The 25181-nt window shown below is 47.9% G+C and overlaps 1 protein-coding gene across 17 annotated transcripts in view; it reads left to right on the top strand.

Moving 5' to 3' along the window:
• The window catches only part of NCOR2 (nuclear receptor corepressor 2), a 154381-nt gene extending 139910 nt beyond the window's left edge, over positions 1 to 14471 (top strand). For 12 of the 17 annotated variants that reach the window (XM_088135275.1, XM_088135283.1, XM_088135272.1 and 9 more), the window contains 9 exons: positions 977 to 1084; positions 1171 to 1319; positions 2793 to 2992; positions 3486 to 3626; positions 4010 to 4155; positions 4942 to 4995; positions 6841 to 7071; positions 8194 to 8370; positions 9390 to 14471. In XM_088135275.1, coding sequence (XP_087991401.1) covers positions 977 to 1084; positions 1171 to 1319; positions 2793 to 2992; positions 3486 to 3626; positions 4010 to 4155; positions 4942 to 4995; positions 6841 to 7071; positions 8194 to 8370; positions 9390 to 9571 — 1388 coding nt within the window. In that variant the 3' untranslated portion in view covers positions 9572 to 14471. The remainder of the gene's footprint in view (positions 1 to 976; positions 1085 to 1170; positions 1320 to 2792; positions 2993 to 3485; positions 3627 to 4009; positions 4156 to 4941; positions 4996 to 6840; positions 7072 to 8193; positions 8371 to 9389) is intronic. The other 5 variants (XM_088135282.1, XM_088135278.1, XM_088135285.1 and 2 more) reach the window with 3 other exon arrangements.
• The last annotated feature ends 10710 nt before the right edge of the window (positions 14472 to 25181 follow it).

The raw sequence follows: 25181 nt of genomic DNA, 5'->3' as shown, positions 1-25181 counted from the left end.
CAGTTGCACCATCGAAGCCCCCCACTTGGCCATGCATGTGTTATCAAGGCACGTACAAAGGTGTGCGGGGTTCTGTTGCATGGTCGCAACTGCCATCTTCACTTTTTTAACACCCCCCCCCCCACCCGCACCTCCATGGACATCTGCAAAATGTAGAGGAACAAGTAAGGTCACGAACTATGGCACTGTGCTTGCGTCCAATTCCAGGTGGGCTGTATTTCCCACCTGAAACAACCATTTATGTTACCGTTTGACCACAAATTGCATATATTTACTAAAGTTGACCGAGATGCGTGGATTGCAACATGAGTGATGTATCTGGTGTTGAGTGACAACAATGTTGGGAGAGAGAATGAGGTTACTACATTGTTCCTCGGTCGCCCCTTCCCCAATCGCTGGTTCCCCAGATAGGTTGGGACTGCAACTCCCAAGATCACCAACCAGGTTGGGGAAGTCATTCTAGAACTAGAACCATGGGTTTTGTTGTTGTTGTTTGAATGGAAGTGACACTTGGAGGAATCCCCAAACTCTCAGCAACATGCAGCCATGATCAGGGTGGCTCTGCCAATGGGTGTGTTTTAACCATGACGTTGCTTGTCCAGAACCGAAGCTGTTTTGATTATATTACTGAAGCTTTGCTGTTGGATGGCTTGGGGTGGGTGACTGTACCATTTTACACCACACTGTGTTCCAAAAGCCATATCAGAAGCCGTTGCGTGCCTCTCGAAGGCATCCTCCATCAAGGGCCCCTGGGGCAGTCCAGCCCGGACTGAACTCGGATGGGAAAGACAACGTTCTCAGTCGTCTTCTCTGCGTAGGGATACAAGTGCTGAGATCTCAGAATGCCACCCTTTTCCAGGCATAAAAAGTGGCCTTTGAGGATGACTCTCATCCTTTCGGTTCTCCCAGCAGCTGTCGCAGTGCTTAGAAAGAAAGTCTACCCCCCACACTTAAGACACTCTTTTGTGTTCCTCAGTTTTCCGTGGAAGCTACAGTCCTGATGGCATTGAAGCCATAAGCCCCGTGAACTCCCCCTCTGTCCTCCATGAGAAAGGGGTGAAGCTTACTCAAGAAAAGGAGAAAGGTCAGGTTCTCCTCCTTCCACCACAGGAACCCTTCCCCGTTTGGTGATGGCATCTTCCATCACACCCATTCACTTTTCTCATGCAGGTTCCCTCAAACCTTCTGCAACAGAAATCTCACACATTCAGCAGCTCCACCAGATCAGCGAAGGTCGTCAGTCCCCAAGCCAGCCGTTGCAAGGACCCCCAAACACCAAAGGCCATCAGCGCGTTGTCACCTTGGCTCAGCACATCAATGTAAGTTCTCTTTCCCTCAAACAGGAATCATCTCAGGCTGGTTTCTCTTACTGAGCATTTAATCCTTGAAAAGGAGAAACTCTGCAAACTTCACCGCTGTATGTCTCAACCCTCCAGATCAGCCCAGGGGACTTTGAATGAGAATCATGGCTAATTTGTCATCTTTGGATGAGTGTTGAAATTGCCGGTTGATGAATTAATTGTAATTAATTCATTGCCCCTTTGTAAAACTCTACATTTGGGTACTGCTTGGGTGGGGAAGTCTGTTTCTCTCCTTTCTGGACCTGGAGCATGGAAAACGTTCTCTACTGTCAGGTTCAGCCCAAAGAACTCCCCGAGACAGTGCAGATACAGTTCTGTTGCGTTTATTAGCTTCCACCTCAAGACAGAATCTCCCCAGACTGAACCCAAGTTCCCAAGCCAGCCAGCCACAACGCCGTGAATGCCTTAGTGTAACATTCACGCAGTTACCGCGGGCCTCTCACGAGTGAGGGGAAAGAAGACACCAAACTGATTCTCCTTCGAGGGGGATGAGAGCGCCCAGACCGGAGTCTGGAAACCTCTTTTATTGAGTACATCAGAGGGCAGGGTTAAGCATATATACGTCACACTACCTAATACAAGCTCATAACTATATATGGTAATACATGAAGCGCAAGGGATCATGTGCTCCGATTGAGCACGTGACAAGCTGCGGGGGCTTGCCTCCTGAAATTTGAGGCTTTTCCCCAGGTTGTTGCTGGTACTTTTCCATGCTAGCTTCCTTGTTCGCGTACGACTGATTTTACTAGTCTGCACTAACAGAAATGCCTAGCATGTGATGGGGTGTTATACTGCAACACCTTAGGGTGGTGCCAGTCTCATCTTCTTGAACTTCCCACGCTCCTGTTGGGGGCTAAGGAAACGCTTCTCTCCTCGAGCGTGGCCTTCATCCAACCATTCCTTCACATCTACCCCTAAATGGGAAATAAACGTTTGTGCCGGGAAGTGGAAATGTATTGTCAAATACTACTTTGGCAGTTTGCTCAGATTGTCCATTTCGGATAGTCGTGTATCTCTTTGGACGTTAATGAGGGATTCGTAATAACGAGAGACAGATTGCATCAAAAGGCAGTTTGTCCGCTGGTGCTAATCTTAGCTTGCCCTACTGAAGTGCAAGTGCGTGCTTGGAGTATTTTGCCGTCGTGCCAAGCAGAGAGAGAATTCTTCTCCTGCAGCTGAGATAAAGGCTGGCTGCATGGGAGAAAATCCATCCTTTTCCAAATAAGAGATTTTGAGTACAACTCAGTGCAGACATGCTACTTCTGTGAAATTTTGCTGATGGAAAGAGTAGGGGGGAAAGGGTCTCTCCAGACAGCAGCAGGATCAGAATGTAGACAGAACATATAATGCTTAAATGGTGCCCTAAAGTGATAGTGAACTCTTTTGAGAAATGACCCAAAAGAAAAACAGAGGGATATCCCCTTCTTGCAGGAAGTCATCACTCAAGACTACACGCGCCATCATCCCCAGCAGCTCAATCCCCATATCCAGTCTCCCATGTACTCCTACTTGGGGACTGCCGGTCCCGTGCTGGATCTCCGCCGAGCTCCTACTGAATCTTACCTCCAGCACCAACCGATGGAGCACATCCCCACTTCTAGAATCTCCCCCGAAAGTGAAGCAGACCGAAGGTGAGATCATCTTCTCTCCCTCTGGCTAGGAAAGAGGTCCCTGAATGTGGAGGATGGGCTATCGGAGGAGAAAGAGGTGCCCAAGCCAAGGTTGGGGGAGGAAATTGAGCAGAGTTGACTTTCCCATGGCAACAGGAAACTTATCATCCTGGAGGTCACATTCAGGGATTAGAGAGTCAAGGTCAAAGTGTCTTTGTGACAGCAAACCCTTGAAGTAAAGGTGTAAGCTCTGAGAAAGACACCTGACCTTCCATATCTGGCCTACGTTTTTTTATTCTCCCACCTTCTCCTGCAAAAAGCCTGTTGCAACTCTCGTTTTCTGCACTCCAGCCTCACCGATCTTCCTCCAAAGTCCCCTCTCTTTCCCATCTCACCTGCAAACAAGGGAGAAGCGTCCGCGCTCGGCACGAGATGAGGCCCCCAACCCATCCTCCTTCGGTTTCATGAGCTTGTGGTCGCCCAAGTCTCACATTCTCCCTCTTAACGTCCACAGGTCGCCCGAGCAAATTAAGATTTCTGCTTCGGACAACTGCATAGAGCCGATCTCTCCGCCCGAGGGAACCGGGGAATCTGAACGCATCCGGAACAACGCCTACCCCATTCTGTATCGTGAAGGGGAACAGCTGGAGCTGAGGTAAGGAATGGAGGGTGGACAATGTAGCTAGCCACGTTATCGGGAGCACGGGAGGACGTGGCTCGGTGTGTCTGCACTTCGGTGTTCTCCCACTTTTTAAATCTTCCCTGGATGGCCCAGGGTTGTGGCTTCTAACTTATCTGAAAAGTCCTGAAAAATCAGCATTTGGTTTGTCAGGAAAGTAGATGTTGAAGAGGTTAAGAGGAAGTTAGCAAACCCCAAAGCGAGCCTCTCTCGCATCTCGTGTTTAGCCTCCGGCCCCAAGTGACCCGCGCTTGGCTAGGCGTCCTTTTAGAAATTAATCACGTGGTAAGAGCTCGTAAACAGAGCGAGCTAGAGAGAAGGAGCTGTGCCAGCAACTTGACGACTTTTCAATCGCGCAGAGGCGGCACCCGATCCCCGGGAAACAGCATCCAACCGCCAGCTTTTTTCAGCAAACTGACGGAGAGCAATTCCGCCATGGTGAAATCGAAGAAGCAAGAGATCATCAAAAAACTCAGCACGAGCAACAGGAACGAGGCAGAATACAGTGAGAATTTAACTTGGCTTTTTTTTCCTGTAATTTTTTTTGGCGGGGGGGGGGACATGAGCCAAGGCAGCAGCTCCAATGGGGCTGCAATTGAGCGACTAAAAGAGTGGCCCTGATCATTCTTCAGCGTATCTTAATTTTATTATATTTTTTTTCAAATACGCCAGAGAGCTGCAGGATTAGAAGAGGCCTTCCTTCTTGTATGAACTCATCGAGAGGGAATGCCTCTTTCAGCGCAGCGCCTGCATCAAAGAAAGGAAGCTCTGGGGTTTTTATTTATTTATTTGTTTGTTTGTTTATTTTGCGGATATGGAGATTTATGCAAACCAAACTGGAGGAAAGCCCTAGTTATGGTTGCTAAGAATGTCCTGGATCAAGCCTCCCTTTCCACCTGAATCCGGTTCAGCTTTTGAACTCCAGTTCCAGCAGTTGCTCTTAATCCAGCCTGGGACTCCTTCAGAAGAACAATTGCGTTGAGACAAAAATGCACATAAAGATTGTTCTTAATTGTTGCCATTGCTTTCAAGGGCTGAATCCAACACCCCTTGCTTTAGTTCTTCCCTCCGCGTGAAAAATTGACCCTGCCCTGGGAATCTTGAGGTTATGAAGTCCAGTTCCAACGTTTTTGCTCAAGGATGAGGGGGTAGGCTTTGAAGAGAGTTCATCTGAATTTTCTCCCATGGTAGCCCCAGGGTTTTTTCCAAACATGAGGTCCTGAAATTGTAGTAGGACTTCTTGTGATGTTGCTGCCTCCTCTAAGGTGCTTCTCTTTCTTCTCCCCTCCAGATGTGGGACAACCCGGAACAGAGATTTTTTACATGCCAGCGATGACAGGAACAGGTAACAGCTACACTCTTCTGGGCCCTGCATTTGGTTCTCCCAGCGTGGAATGTTGCCCTTTTGGGTCCACGTGGCACGTGAGGTTGGGGATGACTTTTGCAAGCCACCACGACTTATTGAGACTTATCGACCTCTGATAAAGCTGAACATCCTACAACGCACACAGTACAACCGAAGAGTGAAAAGTCTTTATAACATTTGGGAAGGGCCAAGTTTTCTAGGAGGCAGATGTCCAGAAAGGGTTGAACGGGGAGCAAGACCAGTCGTAGGTTGGATTGTTACCATTTTTTTTTATAAAGATCACCCCTTCCTTATTGCTCAACCTCTATTTCTTAGCCTTATTTTATTATATTTTATTATTCCTCTTTCCCTGGGAACGTTGGGCAAATACCCGCCCCTTAGTGCCTTCTTTGATCTTTTTGCACTGCCGCACCTTAACTGCATGGCTTCTGATGACTCACAATTGCGATACAACCACCATCACGACACCACCCCGACATTTATCCCAATGCAAACATACACACCAGGGACCACCCACTCAGCTGAGGACCTCTTTGCCTCCCCCCTAAAATGGGGAAATAGGCTGGAGGGAGCTGGGGAGGGATCAGGGGAAATTTGCATGGCTGGTGGACGGAACGACTCCCTTGGGGCTACATGAACTTGGCACTCAGACTTTGTGATGGCAGTTTGTCCCATGAGGTGTTGAAGTTGGGAGTAGGCCAGTTCCTCCATTTTGAATCTTCCCAGTAAGGGAGATAGCCATGGTCAAGTTACAGAAATAGGATAAGCTGGAGTATGTGTCTGAGAAAGCAGAAGTGGAGATAAATTGCTCTCATTGAAAGAAATCCTCATGTTATATTGAAGTCATATTTGCAGTGAAGACAGTCAACCAAGGTATCAACCAAGAGATGAAGGACTTTGCCAATGGCATTGTCCATAAATGTTGATCTCAGTGTACCTCAAGGAACATTGTGAGGTCCGACCAAGCCCATTGGAGTCCTCTCATGACCTCTGGCAGCTAGGGTGCCATTTTTTTACCGACAAGCATATTCAGGGCCACATCCAAGAAGTTCTGAACCATAAAATCATGCTGCTGCAGATATGTTGGGCTTCCCTCCCAGAGTGTGTGCTTGTCACCTGTTCCATAGAAGAAGGTGAAGACGTATTACAATGAATGCCACCGTTCTTTCAGTAATGGCGTGCTTCACTGAAATACAGCTAGTTCTGTCTGGAACAAGGACATCAGAAAGACCTCAGAACAAGTCATTTCTGAGGAGGATGACCCACCCATGGCTGCAATGGAGTGGCTTCCTGGGGACGGGGGATCTGGGTGAACCCTCCCCCCCTTTTCTGCCCTCCAGTCAACATAAATTGCGGTCGGAAGCCACCCTTTGTCAGAGAGGCACCACGAGAAAGGAATACGAGTGTTTTTGACATCTGAACCCACTTAAGTTAAGCCAAGATAAAACTGGGCCAGGGGTGATTAGGAGCCAGCATCCTTCCCACCGCCTCGCCTTTAGCCTTGAGGAAGAAACTCTGTAGTAGGTTCATGTGCCCAGTGTGGCATTCCAGAAACAAACAAAAACCCATACATAGTTTTGGCTTCCCTTGGGACATCTCCACAACGTCCTTGGGAGCAGGCCAGGCGTTGTCTGCGTTGCAGGGTTTGGGGGAAAGAACAGGCGCGACAGTGTTGTGTCGTTTCGCAAGGATGTGCTGACAGTTTTGTTTCTCCCCCCTCCCCGTTCCTTTGTTGCCTCCCCTCTTCCTCCCACCTCCCCAATGTCTTACTCGGCTCCCCATTTCTCTGCCCCCCCAACCCCTTTCTTCCTTCCGTACCCCCAGGGTTAATCAGTTGTAGGAACCAGGCGGTCCAAGAAAATTCCAGTTCCAACATGGGGCTGGAGGCCATTATCAGGAAAGCTCTCATGGGTAAATATGACCATCGGTGGGACGATCCCGCTCCTCTTAGTACCAATGCTTTTAACCCTCTGAATGCCAACGCAAGCTTGCCCGCTGCTCTGCCCGTAACCTCTGCTGATGGACAGATTGACGACATTCAGTCTCCCACGCCAGGTTGGCAGCTCTTCCCATCTTGGTTGCGTTGACGTGATTAATCCCCTCTGTCTTTCTGCCTCTCTTCCCGTTCAGCTTTGGGCCTGTCCTTGTGTGTTAGTGTTTAATTATGCCCATTAATCTCTGGGTTTTGTTTGTTTGTTTGTTTGTTTGTTTGTTTATGTGCATAAGCGCTTAGCAAATACGCTGAAAACCTCCTCTGGCTTCCCGTAAACCACTGACCCTCCGGCTGTCCTGTCTTTCATCCTCGTTTTTAATCGATCATTCGCTTCCCACGTTGTCCAGAACTCGGTGGTTAAAGACACGGGGAGGTTGGGGAGACCCATCTGGGATTCCCACTCCAGGCAGCCTGGGACACGGGGTAGCTAAGCCCCCCCCCCATGGGAAAAGATAGTGCCCAATAAAAGCATGAAGACGGTGGTTGAGACCAAGGAAAAACTCTGCATTTAGGGTGAGGGTGCACAGAACTTTTAGGTGGCCCTGGAACATATTGGCATTCTTCCTTTCAAGGGTAGGCCTTTGAATGAAAGTTATTGGCTAGGTCAGAAGTGACACCAATGTACGTGCAAATCCAGGTCCTGGTCTCTGGGCTGATGTCAGTCAGACGTGCCCTGGGTGTCAACAGACACGTGGATCGATTGTGCACCTGGGCACCTGACCCGTTGGAAGCAGGGCAGAGAGATGGCGGTGTCTTCGACCTGCATCTTGTCCTCACCTCTTCCAAAGAGCAGTGCCCTACATGCCGATTTTCTTTGGGTAGAGCTTTGGGAAGACAACTCCATTTTCATAAAAGCTTGGCCTTCCGATCCTGTTTTAGGAGCAGTTATTCTCTGGAGCAGGATAACACCTTCCGTTTTACAAGATGACAGTCCGAGCCTGTTACAGCAACCTCCTTTTGCTGGTAGCAGAGTTTGGGGCTAATTGTTGGGGTGAAGTGGGGGAAGTTTACCTTCGTTTCTCAGCCCTCTCTCTTTTTCCTGCTATCTGCTAAGCCTTGTTGTTCTCCTGTTGTGATAAAGTCCCTTGGAAGACGTGTTGGTGGGGCACCCAGCATCCTGCCGCCAGTGCCATTTTACGTAGTGTGACTACCAGCAGGGGCTTGAAAAATGCTTCTTTTTGCAGGTGGGGGGAAACCAAAGGCCACCGCCCGAGCTAACAGTCGTAAGGCCAGATCTCCAGCCCCAGGCCTGTCCTCCACTGAGAGGCCACCATCTGTTTCATCCGTTCACTCGGAGGGGGACTGTAACAGGAGGACACCTCTCACCAACCGGGTTTGGGAGGACAGGCCATCATCCGCAGGTACTGGCGTGTCTCTGTATGCTGGGTTTGCAATTCCTGGGGGGTGGGGGGTGGGGATAGATGTCCTGAATGTGCAGCCAGGCAGCAGTTTGGTTGGGAAATCCATTATCAGGAACAGCCAGCAGAACATGGCCCAGATGTTAGAGAGCTGTCAGGGTGGAGCGGTTGAAGGATTGGACCTGGAGTGAGGAGACCCAGGTTCAGTTCCCTATAGCTACAGAAGTCACCGGTGACTTTGGGTTGTCTATCTTGGCCCAGCCAACTCTGCTGCAGGTTTGTTGTGGGAAAGCTTTGGAAGGTGTGATGTGTCAACCTATTTCAATTTAGGTACGTGTAGGCAGGAAAGCTAATGACCTTGGGAAAGTAGGGTGATGTGATGGTGAAGGTACCAAGGAGGCCCGGATTTTCCTCCTTCCTCAGCTGTGGAAGTTCACTAGGTGACTTTGGGCCAGCCACTCTCTCTCAGCCCAACCTAGATCCCAGGGTGGTTGTTACATGGAAAAGGAGGAGGGTGTGCTTGTACACTGCCTTTTGCTCTTGGAGGAGAGGGGGGCTATAAATCAAATAAACCAACAACAGTGCCATGATCTGGATGGTGTTTTCCCCATGTGATAGCATCGGACTTTCATTTGAAGTCCACTCTTCTTAAAGTTGCTGAGGCTGAGAAACACCACTCTAGAGTTTCATCCGGGATGTCTCCCTCCTGAGAACATCCCAGATCGAACCAGAGACTTCATGCATGAGAAGCTCTCTTCTTCCCCGCTCGTTCCCAAAGAGATGTAAGCCTTTCCATAGATTGAATTCTGTGGAGCAGACAGGGCTAATCCCAGTTCTCCCAAACGGGAAGATCTTCCCAGAAGGGAGAGCTACCGGCGTGAACTTGACCGTGCGTGCGAGGAAGTGTGAAGGAAGGGATGGGCTGGGGGTCTGGCAACCAAGGCTACTTTCTGAAGAATTCCTGGAGCGGAACTCCAACGCCATTCATCCCTCCGCTTTTTCGTTGTCCTGTTCCACTGCAGGTTCAACGCCGTTTCCGTACAACCCCTTGACGGTGAGGCTTTCCACAGGAATAGTGACTGGTCCACCGCCACCCCCTGCCACCGTTCTACAGGGCAACTCCAACAGCCAGAACCACGGTTGGGAGGAGGAGCCCAAACCGCTGCTCGTCTCACAGTATGAGACCCTCTCGGACAGTGAATGAGAAGAGGGAAGGCCGTGACGGGGAAGACCAATGGACAGATGGATGTGGTGGCTATGGAACGGGTCGGGGCTGGGGGATTCTGGGAGCCTGCCTCTCGCAGGCCAGCTGCCAGAGCAGCGCTGTTCCCGTCAGCTGTTTTTGTTTTTTGTTTAATTTTTTTGTTACATCTGGAAAGAGGGAATAGGAAACAAACAAAAAAGCTCATTGGTTTAAAGCCTTAAAAACAACAAGGAAATGGAACCCACCCCCATCTTCTCCCCCACTTTTGCGGGGAGGGCGGATGGCCAGGAGGGAGAGGCTTTGAGATGGCTAAATCTCAGTTACCAATACTCAGGGGGTTTCATCTTCTGCATCAGTTTTGTCCTTCAGCCCAGCGGAGAAAGAGGGAGAAGGCAGCGTGTTGGCTTGGCCAACCTTGGTTGAGTTCAGCTTCTCGTATTGGCCCAAGCATCTTCTTGAGATGGGCTGTTAATCTAGTACTTGAAACACAGATCACTCGACCGCCCTTTCCGTATCGCCTCGTGTAGCTTTACGAGAGACCACCTCGGTGGAGCTGCATGTTGTTCATCTGGGGAAGATGAACCAGGGCGACCCACTGAAAGTTAGATCTGGCTTCTGGTCATTCAAAGTGGGGTGGTCTCCTTGTTTGGTGCCCCTGTAGACATTGAAGGGTGGGAGTTTGCCCGGCTGAACTTGGAACATGTGAGAAGCAGGTAGCCAGAACGTGGGGTGCAGAGATCGACAACCAAGAGAAAAACCAAAACAGAAAAGGCCATTTGTGGGGGGGAGAGAAGCCGAGTTGGAATAATCATGGGAATTAATTCCTCTGTGCGTTCGTGGGTTGACTGTAGATGGAGAGCCGGGGAGCGCAAGAGACAGCTGCTGGAGTCCGCTGCTTTCTCAAAACGCTGCCGTTGGTATCATCCACAGGGTATATTTTTGTTACGTTGGGAAATTATGCCAGGTGTTTCGGGGGGTTGTTTTTGTTTCTCGGTTTCGGGGGCAAGGAAGGACTCTAAAACAGTGTTATATGCTGCTTTTTTTGGTCTCTACTCTTGTACAAAGAGGATTTCTATGTTGCGTGCAAGATTTTTGATCTGTTTGTCCATTGTATGGAAACGTCAAGAGGTAACAATGTTCCAGCAAAATGGTTCTGTAATTCAGTAGAATGTATTAACTTAGCTCTTTTATTAAAAAAAGAAATGTGAATATATATATATATAGACAAACACATACATATATACACGCACACACCTACACACACATCTTAATTGCAAGGCCTTTGTCACGTAGAGTAACCCTCCAGCAAGGGAGAGGGCGACACTTTTCAAACATTTGTCTCTGTAGAGAAGAAGGAGAGAGGGCAAGACCCTTGCAGGGGAGTTTAAATAAGTAGATTTCTGACCCCCGTGCCGTGTGCTTCTTCATTTGTGGGGGGGCACGAGGAGCAGTCCCTTTCACCCCTTCAAACCCTCACAGACCACCAGGGCTACAGTTGGGTGCACAACATTCCCACTTTCCCCCCTTCGCTTCTCTTTCCTTTTCATTAGACCGTAGAACGATGGTTGCCAGGTAGCCTCAGATCTTTTTCTTACTTGAAGAAAAATACCTTACTTTCTTACTTCTTACTTATACTTGAAGACAAGGATCCCAGACAGCCGAGTCTCGCCTGGAGCAGACAACAGCCACGTTTGTGTAGCTGAGCAAGGATAACATCACCCTGTCGCGTGGTTGAAATTTGTTTCTACGGTGAGGTTTGCCTTCCCGGCCATCTCCCTTCTACGAAACCTCTTCCTTTCCTCCTGCTGATGCAGCTCCTTGTTACAGTATTTTAAACCCCAGCATCATTTTCCAAAACTTGCGAGGGTAAGGGCTCAAAAAAAGGAAAAGGGAAAAGAATCAGAGGAACCGTTATGTTTTCCGCCTGTTGAGACTTCTGAATTTCTGAGGCTAAAGGACTTGGTCTAGTGGTGCTACAGTTTAGAAAGAGTGCCTCCCCTCCCTCCCCGTGAAGTCGTGGCAAGGAAGGACCTGCAAACGAAGATGCCTTAGCACGGCGTAGGGGGATGGCCTGGTGGCAGACAAGTTCTGGAGGGAATGGACTCCAGAGTTCAAGCAGATCTTCCTAGCAGTGCAGCCTCTCCTAAAAGGGAATGGTCTGAGGTTTGTTCAGAGCCAGGGGGTGCAGAAATCCCCTTGCGACAAGCCCAGATGTTGCTCAGTACTTTGGTAGCAAATACTACCAGATTTCAGTCTTACAGGGAACAAAGGTCTTACAATGGCAGGCAGGTAGAAGCTGCTTTAGATGGTTGAGGGCTGTGGCGCTGTGCTACGTCTTAAAAAGCCTGTCCATCTTTCTTCCTCGAGGATCCTAGATGCTTTCTCGGGACAGGGGAAATGAAGCACGCCCCATGTACGTCACACATACCCAGTTTTCTATAGCATAGGTCATGCATCTGCCTTAAACTGATTCAAACTCCAGTCAGCTACAGTCAACGTGTTTCCTTACAAAGAAGGTGATGTTCTTCATTGTATCTGGTGGGTGCCCATGTTGCTTATTCTTGGCCCCGATAGCTGGTTCGCCGACACGAAGCTTTCAACCAGGATAGCCGAGACATAGGCAAGGAAGCAAAACTGTAATTGTAGAAAAGAAGGAACACCCACTCCATCGCATCTTTGTATACCTGTCTGTTGCTGGTACACTGCCTTGTTTTGAAAACCTCCCCTTACCTATCTTGCTTTTGAGTGTTGTAGCTGGGAAGGGGCTCGATCTGTTGTAGATCAAAGTGTAATTCGCCACATGTGCCTAGAAAAGGTCGGGGAGAGTGATGGCAATGGAGGCTCCCTCAGCCTGGGCATCCAATCAGGGGTTTGCCTTTCCGATCCTAGTTCTGTATCAGAAAAACTACTTAGCAGCCATGTGATCTTCAAACCAAATCTTGTTGCCTGTTGTCTGTGCTGTGGCAAAGAAAAGGTCAAAATATCTTGAGGAGAGCTGCAAGCTAGCTTGGTTTTCACCCAGAATTAACCATCCTGCAGTTCCTATCCTTTATTCTTCAGTAGAATTGTCCCTCTCTTTCCATCGGTCAAGGCCAGATCTTTAACCCATTCTCAGATAATAGACTGTGTCTCCCTAGAGGAGCACAACGATAGATCAGCAAACCTTGACTTCTACTTCGTTGATACATCTCCTGATCTTTCAAGTTGATTGGAGCAACTGTGAGGTCAGCCCAAGAAGTTATCTTTCCTTCCTGAGCACTGCTATAGAAGTGGCCTGCCATTATGTTTTGGCCAACCCAAAGCTCTTCCCCGGAGGACCATGTCCAGAGAGCAAGGGATCTTGCAACCAGATCCCAGATTCAGGAAGCCCCTGTGCCTAATGGCTTTTTGGACCCTTATCGCAATAGAAATACTCCGGGTCTTCAGGCGCATTGATGGCCTCCAACTCACCACGAGTGTAACTCTCACAATTTCTTTGCTTTTGACCATGCACGGATAGGTCCAACTGTTGAAGAAGATGCAGACTTCTCAAATACACCAGGTTATCTGCAGATACCTCCACACGTACCTGATGTTCATAGAAGAGCATGGGACAGATGGGCAGAAAATGCCACGAGCCCTTTACTTCAATCTGCCTCATCTTCACAAGACTTCACACCCTTTTCCTTTACACTGACAGACACCCACACACACACACACATGCACACAGAGTTCGATAAATTTCCTATCCATAACATCTTCTCCAGAGCAGATTTCTTGGCTCAGCTTAGACGGGACGGCCTCGTAGCCAACGAGGTCACTTGGTGGTTATTAAACCGCGCTGAACTCACGCAGCTTCACCCTCCTCTGCCTTTGGCCGCACACACTCACAACTGGAACACAACACGTCGACGCCCCTTGCCAGAGTTTGCAAACTGAGATGTGTACATTCCAGGAAGGGATTTTATTATGCACCCTCTTCCTTTTCAAAAGGTTATTTCTGCATTACCAAAAGTTGTATTTCTCTCTCTGTATGTTCGTGGGGGGTTGTGCGGACGTACGTCCACACCCCCGCACGCACATACCTACACACAAAAACACACACTCTTGGGTTCTGTATATACATATTATTCCGTTTGCGTGTGCATGTATAAGAAATACATAGACACACCTTTTTGAGTGCCTGAATTAGTGGCCTGGCACAGTTCCCACAGGCATGCTTGCGTGATGCGACGATCTTGGTTAAAACCCAACTTCGTACCGTTCGATCACACGCAGAGAGGCACCGTCTCTGCCGACTGTTAGCTCTACGTTAGGTGAGCGCCAAGCACTGTGTGTTTGCTTCAGAGGAAAGCCATTGTCCACGCACATTGTCTGCATAATTTATGTCTGTTTTAGTGACATATAGATCTTACTGTGCTATTTGCGATAACTTCTTTTTTAATTGTGCAATCCGGAAAAGAGGAAGCCCTGTTAACCTATTAAAGTTGGAAGTGTTCTCAGCTTTGCAATTTGTACCAACACACAAAAAGAACTTTAAAAAAAAAAAAAAAGGACAATGTTATTGTTTGAACTGTACAAGGGGGGTCGGGGTGGGGGGAGAGAAGAAATCTATCTTTTGTACAACCAAACTGTGCATAGTGAGTTGTATGATAGAACAGACTGTACATAGAAACTGCAAATTGTAAATATTTATGCAGCTTGCTCTAAAACGTTCTTTTTTTTTTTTTTTTTTCCTCCTTTCTATTGAAAGTGAAGTTTTGTTCATTGTTGTTTGATTTTGGGGTTTTTTGGTTTTTTGTTTCTTTTTGCTCAAAACAGGGCCACAAAGCAAGTGCTGCGGATTTGCAGTGGCGAAGCACTGCCTTCCTGTTTAAATAACGAATAAAAAAAGAGAGGGAAATGCTTTTTTCCAGTTAAATGCAGTTCTCCAGATTCTTCTCTGCGACGGTCACGTTCGTTCGGTGAGAGAGCAGGAGAAGCGACAGAACGGCGACGCTCTCCTCTCTCCCGGAGGAGCGTCTGCAGGGAGGGGGTCAAAAGAGTCAAGATGGTGGCCATGACCACCCGGTTGAAGCCCCACCCTTCTTTGCGGGAGAATCGTGGTAGAAAAGAGACAATTCTTTTGTGGTTTCCCCACCTTGTTTTTGCATTGTCAGACACGGTCTGGGCGATTTACTCTGTCGCTTCTTCCCTTGGGTGGCCGTTTCCAAAGTAATCGGTTTTAATTCTTGGCTTGGCCGTTTCTTCCTTGGGAGTGCAATTCTCTGAAAGCAGGCTTCCTTGCAAAAACGACTTGGATTGGATCCTTCGGTAAGAGGTCTGAGGTTTTTTTCCAAGAGGAACGACCTCCTGTCCATTCTTCTCCTGAGTAAACTCCTAAGGCAAACCCACTACTCACCATATCTAGTCCCTTCTAGGGCTTCCTGTGCTGGGCCTTTCCAATTTAATATGTGTTTGGGTTTCCCAAAATCTATTCACTAGTCTAGCCCCCTTCTCTATGACTTTATGGGCTCCCTCTCTGCTCTCCAACATCCCTTTATCATTGACCCCCCTCTTCCTTCAGCCCTCAACGTTTAAAGATCACTCTGGCTAGAGCCGTGACCCACATCTTTGCTACCACAAGGCCAATTCTGCTTCTTCATCTTGCCAAGGCGTGCAGAAAAGGAGCATGCTCTTCTGCATTTAAGTTCAGACTTTGCAATTGAGTTATGTATCTCCTTGGACCGGAGTACAATTGCTGATGGCATATGGCAGTCCAGGGGAATTGAGCCTGTTAAAAATCTTCCGGCCCAGAGGGAGGGATGCGTAGGACTAGAGATGAACTGGGAGAAGGACTTCATAGATCAGTGTTTCTCAACCTTGGCAACTTCAAGATGTATGGATGTCAGCTCCCAGAATTCCCCAGCCAGCATGGATGGACTTCAACTCCCAGAATTCCCCAGCCACGGGAGTTGAAGTCCACACATCTAGAAGTTGCCAAGGTTGAGAAACACTGTTCTAGATGCTCAGACAAACCTTTTCTCCATTAGATGCTCAGACTGCTTCCCGCTAGCACAGCGTCAAAGTTGCCTCCCTAAAACATTTTCCTTCCATCGATTGCAGAGACGAAACTTTACGCCCTAACCAAGTTTCAAGAGGGTAGAACGCCACAGCCCTGGCTTGTTTAATGCCCAGTGCAGCCTTTTGGCCAGAGCTCTGTTCCAGATGCTCTTCCCAAAGTCACCTAAGAAGCGAGCAAGTTGCTTGAAAGATGAACTTTTCGAGCACATGGGAAAAGTTGGTGCCGTTCCCGATCTGACCAGCGAGGGGCAGCATTCTACAAGGCCAGAGTTTTCCTTCTGTTCCAAAAAGAATTTTTTTTCCCTGCTGGTCAAAACTCTACATTTCATTCATTAATACACAATTAATTTTATTACGGGGGCCCGAGAAGCACATTCTCCAAGTAGCCCCGGATGTATTGAATGCTGGTCTCCAAAGAAGCAACTTCTAAAAATCTCTGCTCGAAAAAGCTGCAAACTGAAGATGAAGCCAACCGGCTTTAGAAAATTGCAGATTCTTCTCGTCTGTGGATTGCTTTGGGGATGAAGATGAGGGTCCCAGAGGACCCAGTTCTGTTTCTCCTTGTGGACAAACTTCTTGGCATGCACAAACGTCTGTATTACAGAAAGACTTTCCTGAAAAGGTAGACCACATGTTTGCAGTCAGGAGACTTGGGTGATCCAAGGGGAAAAAATCCTTTTTTCAAGGAGTGGATGATGGGAATGAAACAAGGAAAGCTTGTCAGTTGCGAAGCTCATCTTTGTAAGGAGATATGTGTTTTTTTAATGGGACAGAAGATTGCAGTAGCCAGAGAGAGAACCAGGAACTCCCGATTCCTTCTCCCTGATGCCCAAAATTCCATATTGAGCCTTTTCACCCATCCAAAACGTCAGAGATGCCCCCCAAATTTTCACCTTTATCATTTATGATAGCCCAGCCCTTTTCAGGCAGGTTTGGTATGCACAGATCCCCCACATGTTCACTTCCAGATGTGTCAAGAACCACCCATGGCCCTCCCTCCCCTCCTGAGTACCCGACCCGCCAAGACTGTGATCTGGTTGGGCCCTGCCAACTTGATCCCTGGCAGAATCCCCCCCTTTCCAGGCACACAAGATGCGATTCTTCCAGGAGGACCGATTTCAAGCAGGCTTTCAGAGCAGGACAAACAGAGACTCTGCTGTTCCCAAACTCTCCAAGACGCAAGAGGAAACGCGGAGGTGTTTGGCTAACTTTTTATAAATGGGACTTTTTCAATGGGACACCTTCATGATGATTTTCAGACTGGCCAAGTCAAGAAAGATGAACTAAATAAGCAGCTCCACCTTGTTAAAGCCACCTCAGACCAGGCGGAATTTACTTTGGAATCACACGGAGGTGCAAAATAGCTCTTTCAATGGCGTGTGTTGTTCTTGGTCCCCTCAACCCTGCAATCAAATGCCCCCATCCTCCATTCGTGGACTTGTTTTGCAATGGCTGATATAGCCCAGGGTTGTCCATAAACGGATAATACAAATAATTCTATTTTGGACTTTAGAAAGCTTCCAAAACAGGACCATATTGTCATTTGGCTGAGGAAAAGATCACAGAATAGGGTCCCAGCTTTCACGTTCTCGTCAGGGGCCCCACATCTGCTCCACAAAACGTTAAAAGAATGGAAGGGGTGTCCTCTGCTTCAGGTGCCAGGCGTTTCAGGCCCGGTTTGTACTTGGATGGAAGACCACAAGGAGACCTCAGAAATCAGAAACCTATCGTGGAAGGAGTCAGTGGCGTGCCAGTTTCGTACTGCTGCCCAGATCCCCACATGAGTGTGTCCACAACGTTAAAACCAGGCGTTCAAGATGCCTTTTCGCCTTTTAGAGGAGCAGTGCTGGTTAAGATGCAAGGGAAGAATGAATGAAATGCCTCTCAAATGTGAGCCTGGAAGTCAGGCGGAGGCACAGTGCCACCTGGACCAGGTTGGACCTAGTGGTCTGTTATCGAGAAAATGCACCCCGCATTGCCAGCGTAGCCAGGTTGAAAGATGATTAACCAGCTTGGGTATGTCTAACAAGAAGGAGCGGGCTGGGAACTGTTGTCTCAGGTAAAGGTAGGTAAAGTTCAACAGCTGAGAAAACAAATACGCCTGGGTAGGGCAGGGGACGCAAGGCCTAGTGGTTATCTGTCGCCACAGTTGCACAGAAAGGATGTCTGCCAACCCCAAAACCCCAGCAGCAAGCTTTGTTCCTTCCTTGCTTGAAACTAAGAATGGACAAGGCAACCAGATTTCCCCTTTTCCAGCAAATTTGGGCCTGTGGGCACGGAAATACGCATCTCCCCAAATGCCAGCTTTTCAACACCCGAGCCTGTCTTTTCCTCCAGCGTAATTTAATTAAAAAAAAAAAAGATTCCGTTTTTACTGGCAATGATAAATAACAGGAAACGCTTGACCACAGACTGTATGGGATGGGGCCCTTCGCGGCACACAAGTAGACTGTTTTCATTGGTGTGTCTTTCCGAGGGGAACGGTAACACCTCTTCGTCTCCCCCAAAATCTCGCTGTTGACTTCTTCCGCAGCTGCCTTTCGGTTTTCGGGAAAGGTAGCCTGGATGAAGGCGATGGGACGCCTGCCAGGGGGATGCAGACAGAAACTTCATTGAGGCCACCTGAGATTTATATTGGTCTAGCTTGGGGTGGTCCAGCCATGTTATGTTTACCAACCCTGCCCGCTTCCCCCCGGTTGAGGTGCGGAACTAGGTTCAGAGTTAAAGAACAGGCGGCTTTTGAAACCCAGGCATTGCTAGGCATGGTTTCATCTGGGCAGGTTCCCCCATTTTTTTTCCCAGACCTCTAATGACCTTCCACTTTCTCCCGGAGTGCGTGGCAGGCCCATGCTTGCATGCAATATCCACCTGAAGAAGATTCTTACGAGAAGAAACCACAGGATCCTGATGCCAGCGTGGGAACCAGACCGTGCAATCAACCCAGGTGTCTGCTTGGCCTCCACATCTACACCAACAGCATTATCACAGGCCCCAACAAGCACACACCCAAGATCAGAGGGGCCTTCACGTGCTCTTCCTTGGAGGTGATGCGTGCGGTCAACCACCAACAGTGCCGTTCTGGATTCTGCGTAGGACAAATGTTGTGCAGAAGACTCAACAGAGGCAAGTTTGACATCAGGACTCAGAACAAGGACCAAGTGATATTGGAGCATTTCAACCATCCACGACGCGCCTTTGCAGACCTCTTTGAGGGGAAAAGAAACTTCATCCCCACAATGAAGGGACAGAGGGCTGACCTCAGGTCCTGCCAAAAGTTTCAGGCTACCTCAGAAGGTCTCAGCAAACACAAGGGGTTTTTAAACACAACTGTAAATGGATAAGGTACTTGTCTTCTGTCTCACATTGAAGAGACATTTGCCAACCACCCTTCCTTCTCCCCCCACCCAGCCTTTTCTCTATTTAAGCCCCACTTTGGTGCATCTGAAGAAGTGAGAGGACCTCATCTCAGAATGGTGCACCAGTTGGGCTCTGCATGCATTATTTTTCCAGGGAAAATTCTGCTCCTCAAGCATCGTTGGGTGGGGAGATCTTCCCGCTAGCTCTGCTTCTCTCCATCTGGCGATAGTCGAACCTCCCCTCCCCAAACCTATCGCCCATCTGCCTTCACCTGCAGACAGATGGCAGGCTGGACTCTGGGGGACATCTGAAATTGGGGAGGGGAGGGGAGAGGGAGGAATTTCCATAAGATGCTCCCTCACCTTGTTTTCTGGGAAATATCCAGCAGAGGAGGACTGGATGGGTTTCCAAACAGGTCCCAGAAGATCCCCTCTGATATCAGGAGAGAGGGAATCAGCAATACCAAGAGGAATGTCGGCGAAACCACTTCCCACAAGACCTGCTTCGGCCTCGGAATTTGAACCAGAAACATTTTGAAGGTGGGCTGGATTTTGTCAACCGTGTCCTTGGCTCCCAAGAAGAGCAGGTAGCATTGCTTAAATTCCTCACCCCGGGAAGTATTTCCTGCTCCTTGGACAATTGCAATCCCAAACAAAATCCTTCAGCAGTTCCTGGGGTTTTGCCACGACCTGAGATGTGATCCTTAATAACGATACATCGGGCCAAAAAGCTGTTTTTGGCAGGGCTTAAAAAGCCTGTGGGTGGTTGGCAAGAAACAGAGAAGAACCGTTTTAGCAGCTGGGAGAGGTCGACTATTGTTCTAGCAGAGCGTTCAAAGACTTTGGGGGGCTTGACGTCTCCCCTGGAGGGTGGGAATCTGCAGTATCGTGCCCCCCGAAACCGCAGAGGCAGTAAGAAAAGGGCGCTCTCCCCCTCTTTCAGCCAGCTGAGTGTTAAATTCATATATTCCTCTCACTCTGAAGGCAGAGAGAGCTATTGTAATGACTGAAATGAATCTCCTTCGGGAATCTGGCCAACAGATAAATCATTCACCACCGACTGGAAGTTGGAAGGTTCGGGTTTCAAGCAGCCCAGAATTTGTGTCAATTTTAATCAGAGGCCGAGAGAGAGAAACTGCTGGAGGAACAAACTCAGTGGGAGATTATATTCCACAGATTGACAGAGGTGCGCTCCAAAGTTACTGGTTTACATTAAGAAAGACCCCAACGCTGGAGTTTCCAAATTCCCCAAATCACCTCCCATAGTTAACCAAAGCTTCTCCTTATAGCCAACAGCTGAATCATATGTCTGCATGAAGACCTAACTAGCTTGCATGCTTTCATGAGTTCTCTATTGATAAGAGCTCTATTGATCATTTGTTTCAGTTGCAGATCCATAATCCCGGGTCCCGTTGGCCGGTTGGGTTTTCAGTTTGTGGAGAAGAATGTCAAAACCCAATCAACTTATTTTGGCTTGGTGCAATGTGTGTATCCAGCTTGCTGTTTCTTACAGGATTCCTGGGCTCAGAGGGGGAAACCACATTAGAGGTCAACTAGTCCACTGCTCTGCTGGGTGCAAAATCCATTATGACATCTCTGGAAGAGGATCATCTAATCCTGTTTGAACCAGCAACCCTAGCTTGAGGTACCACCTTGGCATAAAATCAAGTTTCGGAGCGTCTTTCAGATGCAAGGTACGGGCAACCTTGTCCCCACCCCCAAAGTGGGAGGCATGGTGACATCTCTGAATTAATCGACCGGTAAGAAATGAAGATTCAGTTCTTCATAAAGACTTCTGAAGTAAACCCAAGACATTATGAAGAGGTATTAAGCTAGTGTCAGCACTGTTCACTCAAACACAGAGAAATGTTGCCCATTCCTTGGTATCCATTTCATAAAAAATGAAGATGGCATGACTTGGAATTGTTGGCCCCGAGCCTCATCCAACCGTGAGCAATACCCATGGGGATGCCAGGTTGGGAAGCAATAACCCCTAGGAAGATTTGGATGGAAGTACCGAAGAAGGGGTAACCTGAAACTTACGGTGCTTCTAACTCCCTGGAGAAACTCAAGACTTAGAAGTTCTGGCTCTGAGTGCCATCTTAAACCCTCTTGCTTCACTGATGTACTTCCTTAGATCCATCTGCCTCCATCTAGCTCTGGAACCCACCCCCTTAAAAAGGAGCTAGTAGGCAACCAACATCTGGCTTGTCCCTCTCAGCCCTCCAAGGCCCAATGGATTCTGCGACCAGGCTGACCAACTTGAAAAGCAGTCCTTGTTTAACGGACCTCTGCAAGCCACAGCTTGGCATCTCAGTTAAGTGGGTGGGTTCCGGTGGAACAAGCTATCACTTTGAGATGAAGAATGGTGGGGCTGTTGCGCAATATGGCTCAGGTCAACCAAGATGTAGCTTCTTTTCCCCGACAACTTGAAAAGTTGTAACTCAACCATCTGAAGGCAAAGGGTTCCCTTATTCTGTAAATCCGTGTTAAGTCTGGGACACGGTCAGTGGCCACCCCCAGATCCAACAAGCCTGAATTTTTCAGACATGGGATCAGACGGTATCCAAGCATAAAAGGGAAAAATCACAGTCTCTCTCCACCCACAGAGAACAGGGTATTGAAATCATCACGTCCCCTTCAAGAGACGCCAAAACTGAGAGCTGGTCTTGGCCACCTCCCGCAGCAGAACCAAGCTGCATCTCTTGACCCACAGAGAACACATTGTCCAACCGCAACCAAACGTCTCCCGCTGCATCTGTCCTTTTGAGATATATTTGGCAGAGCTAGCCCCGTGCATCGGGTTTAAACCACCACAACCCAAGGAGGAACAAAGCTGGTCTTTTAGGCAGTGCCCTGACCGTGTGTGACTTCTGGAGGAGACCAGCTTTGGGGCCCATATAGGAAGGAGCACAGAGCAGGTGTGAATAATCACACACGAGGGGGAAACACCATCGAGATGTAGGCTTTATTATTCAGAAGTCTAGCCTTGAAAATATGGCCTTTCTTTCTGTACAAAGTCAGATCTGGGAAGCTTAGTCTCCAGTTTCAACCCCACCTTTTGGGAACAACCAAACCCCTTTCTTGATGTAAATGTGTAACTTGATGAAGCTCCTTTTGTCTTCCGAATAATGCCAAACTCTATCTGGAGGTCTTTGCTGTCTTCTTTGAAGCCAAGATAGAAACATTTAATGGTCCTTTTACCCCAAAAAAGAGGGGGGAGAGAAAGAAAGTCTTAACTGTTGCTAGAGAAGATTGATCTTGTGGTTTGGTTATTTTGGATTTTCTCAGCCCCTTTCCCCTATAAAACACAATCACCGCTTGCTTTCTTCCACAGCAAGAGGTCTGACAACCCCAAGGTCGAGCTGGAAAATGGCTTCGTTTTTGGTTAAGGGGGGGGGGGGGACTGGAGAAAAGAAACAGCGAACAGGCTAATTAAGAAAAGCTGCCAGCCGCAAAGGATGCTGTATTTGATGTTTTGAACACCTTGAGCACGTCCTTAATTCTTCAGGGATCGGTGAAAAATGGTGGTGAAAAGATGGGAAAAGCCCTGGAGTTTATCAAGGATAAATAGGAAGAGTTTCTTGGTGTCCTTTTTAAACAATTGTTCAGGATCAGTCTATTTCTTAACCTCAGCAACTTTAAGAAGGGTGGACTTCAGCTCCCAGAATTCCTCAGCCAGCATGGGTGGACTTCAACTCCCAGAATTCCCCAGCCAGCCATGCTGGCTGGGGAATTCTGGGAGTTGAAGTCCACACATCTTAAAGTTGCTGTCAGTGTTGTTCCCTGGTTGGGATTTGGTTTGAAATACACACACCAAACTTGGAAGGTATAGCAAATGTCTTTTTTTTTTTCCTTTTGAGTAAGTGGGTTGTTCTAACTCTTGTTTCCAGTCACTAGAGGCTGCTGTTACACTGTTTGCAGAACTCACCCAATTGTCAACAGGATCCGTGGCCAAAGACAAAGATTGCATTAAAAAAAAAACACGTCCCAATCTCTAGGGATAAAAGCTGCATTTTGTTTTTCCATCCAAGCCATTTAGAAAAAATTAACCATCTGAGCGGTCCTCAAGTGAGAAAAATCCAATTTCTCAACAGGACAGTGCGGGATGAAGGTTTTCAATTATGAGAATGCCAGGTTGCAATCAATCAATCAGTCAATGATAATTAAGGTAAATCCACAAGCATGAATGACTCTTTCTAAATAGAGGCTCTTTCACGTAGCTTATTCTTTCCAACATCTCCTGCAACGGCCCTTTTTAAATACAAACTATTTTTGTATTTAGTAAATTTTGTAAAAAGGGCCTGAGATAGTAAGGTTGGAGCCTGGAATTGTACAGATCAGTGTTTCTCAAGCTTGGGAACTTTAAGACGTGTGGACTTCAACTCCCAGAATTCCCCAGCCAGCATGGGCTGGCTGGGGAATTCTGGGAGTTGAAGTCCACACGTCTTAAAGTTCCCAAGCTTGAGAAACACTGGTATAGATAAATGCTGGAGATGATGGATCAGCCACTTAGAGTTTTTCCCCTTGGTTTTCACGTTTTTCCTATTGTGGTTTTATTATTGTGAGCCCACCCAGAGTCGTGTTTTACGAGATGGGCGGCCGTATAAAACTTTAAAATAAATACATTTGGTGTGGGAAAGTCTTCCTTTTGAACAGAGAATGAATGAAGAATATGTTCAAGAAGGCTGTGGCCCAGAACGGGCTAAAGAAGACGCCTTCATTTTTCAGGACTGACTTTTTATTTAAAAGAAAAAATGTTTCCGTGGGTCATTTAAAAGGTTCACACCTGGAAAGATCAGAACAATATTCTCTTTCAGAATCTGTAGTCAGTAGACTACAGTTTGGGTATGCAAAAGTAGGTGGAGATTAAAATAACCCTGTGGCTCACTGCAGAAGGGTTCCCACTGCTGCTGCTTGTCTCTCACTTTCCTATCCAACTTGGATGAAGAGCCACTAACTGAGTTAACTTCTGCAGAATTTTAATTAACCAGAGCAGGGGCTCAAGGGCTTGGTTTCTCCTCTTCAGGGTTGGGAGGGAAGAGTGGAAACGTGCCTGACAGACAGAAAGGCAGGTTATAAATGCCACTACTACTACTACTACTACTACTACTACTACTACTACTTCTTCTTCTTCTTCTTCTTCTTCTTCTTCTTCTTCTTCTTCTTCTTCTTCTTCTTCTTCTTCTTCTTCTTCTTCTTCTTCTTCTTCTTCCTCCTCCTCCTCCTCCTCCTCCTCCTCTTCCTTCCTTCCTTCCTTCCTTCCTTCCTTCCTTCCTTCCTTCCTTCCTTCCTTCCTTCCTTCCTTCCTTCCTTTCATGGTTAAGACTGGTTTTGAAATGAGATCTCCTCCTCCTCCTCCTCCCCCCTTCTTCTTCTCCCTTCCTCCTCCTCTTTCTCTTCTTCCTCTTCCTTCTCCTCTCTTCATCCTCCTCTTCTTCTTCCTTCCTTCTTCCCTTCTCCTCATGGTTAAAACTGCTTTTGAAATGAGAGCTTCTCCTTCTTTGTCTCTGTCTTCCTCCTCCTCCTCCTCCTCCTCTTCTCCTCCTCCTCCTTCCTCTCCTCCTCCCCCCTCCTCTTGCAAACACATTGAATTCTGGACCACATCTTCATCTGCAACCTCCAAGCGAAGACCACCGGGCCGTTTCCCACTGGATCTCCCTCTGATCTAAAACACGGGTCGCCCCCTTAACTCAGCCCAGCCCCCAAGGCAGCGCGAGGCTGTAATTCAATTCACGGGCCGCCTTTTCTTTTTCCAAGGTTGAGCCCCGCCAACCTGCAGCAGGCTACGAGGGAACCACCATTGCGATATTTAATACAGCAACATGTGGTGTCGTTTAGGAAGTTTAAAGAAAAATGTTTCAGATCTTGCCGTGAAGCCTAAAGGGAGGGGTTAATTCCGAATTGGATTTGTACCTGAGCCTGTCTAAATTGTACGCGTCCAAAAAATGGAGGCATAACATTTCTATGGTGTACAAATACAGCCAAATTCTGGTCATGGCTCTAGAACCTAGGTGGGATTTAATGGATAAGGTGCGTGCAAGGAGGCTTGAATCATCAGATACTCTGCTTTTCTAAAGCCTTGAGTAGCGAGGGAGTTGAAGTCCCCACGTCTTAAAGTTCCCAAGCTTGAGAAACACCGGTATAGATAAATGCTGGAGATGATGGATCAGGCCCTTGGAGTTTTTCCCCTTGGTTTTCACGTTTTTCCT

The sequence above is a fragment of the Python bivittatus genome, unplaced genomic scaffold, assembly GCF_059951505.1.
Source record: "Python bivittatus isolate LINGU-HERP-01145 unplaced genomic scaffold, Pbiv_v1 ctg000100_np1212, whole genome shotgun sequence".
NCBI classification, from domain to species: Eukaryota; Metazoa; Chordata; class Lepidosauria; order Squamata; family Pythonidae; genus Python; species Python bivittatus.
Note: the sequence above shows the minus strand (reverse complement) of the source record. Positions and strands in the feature narration are given on the sequence as shown.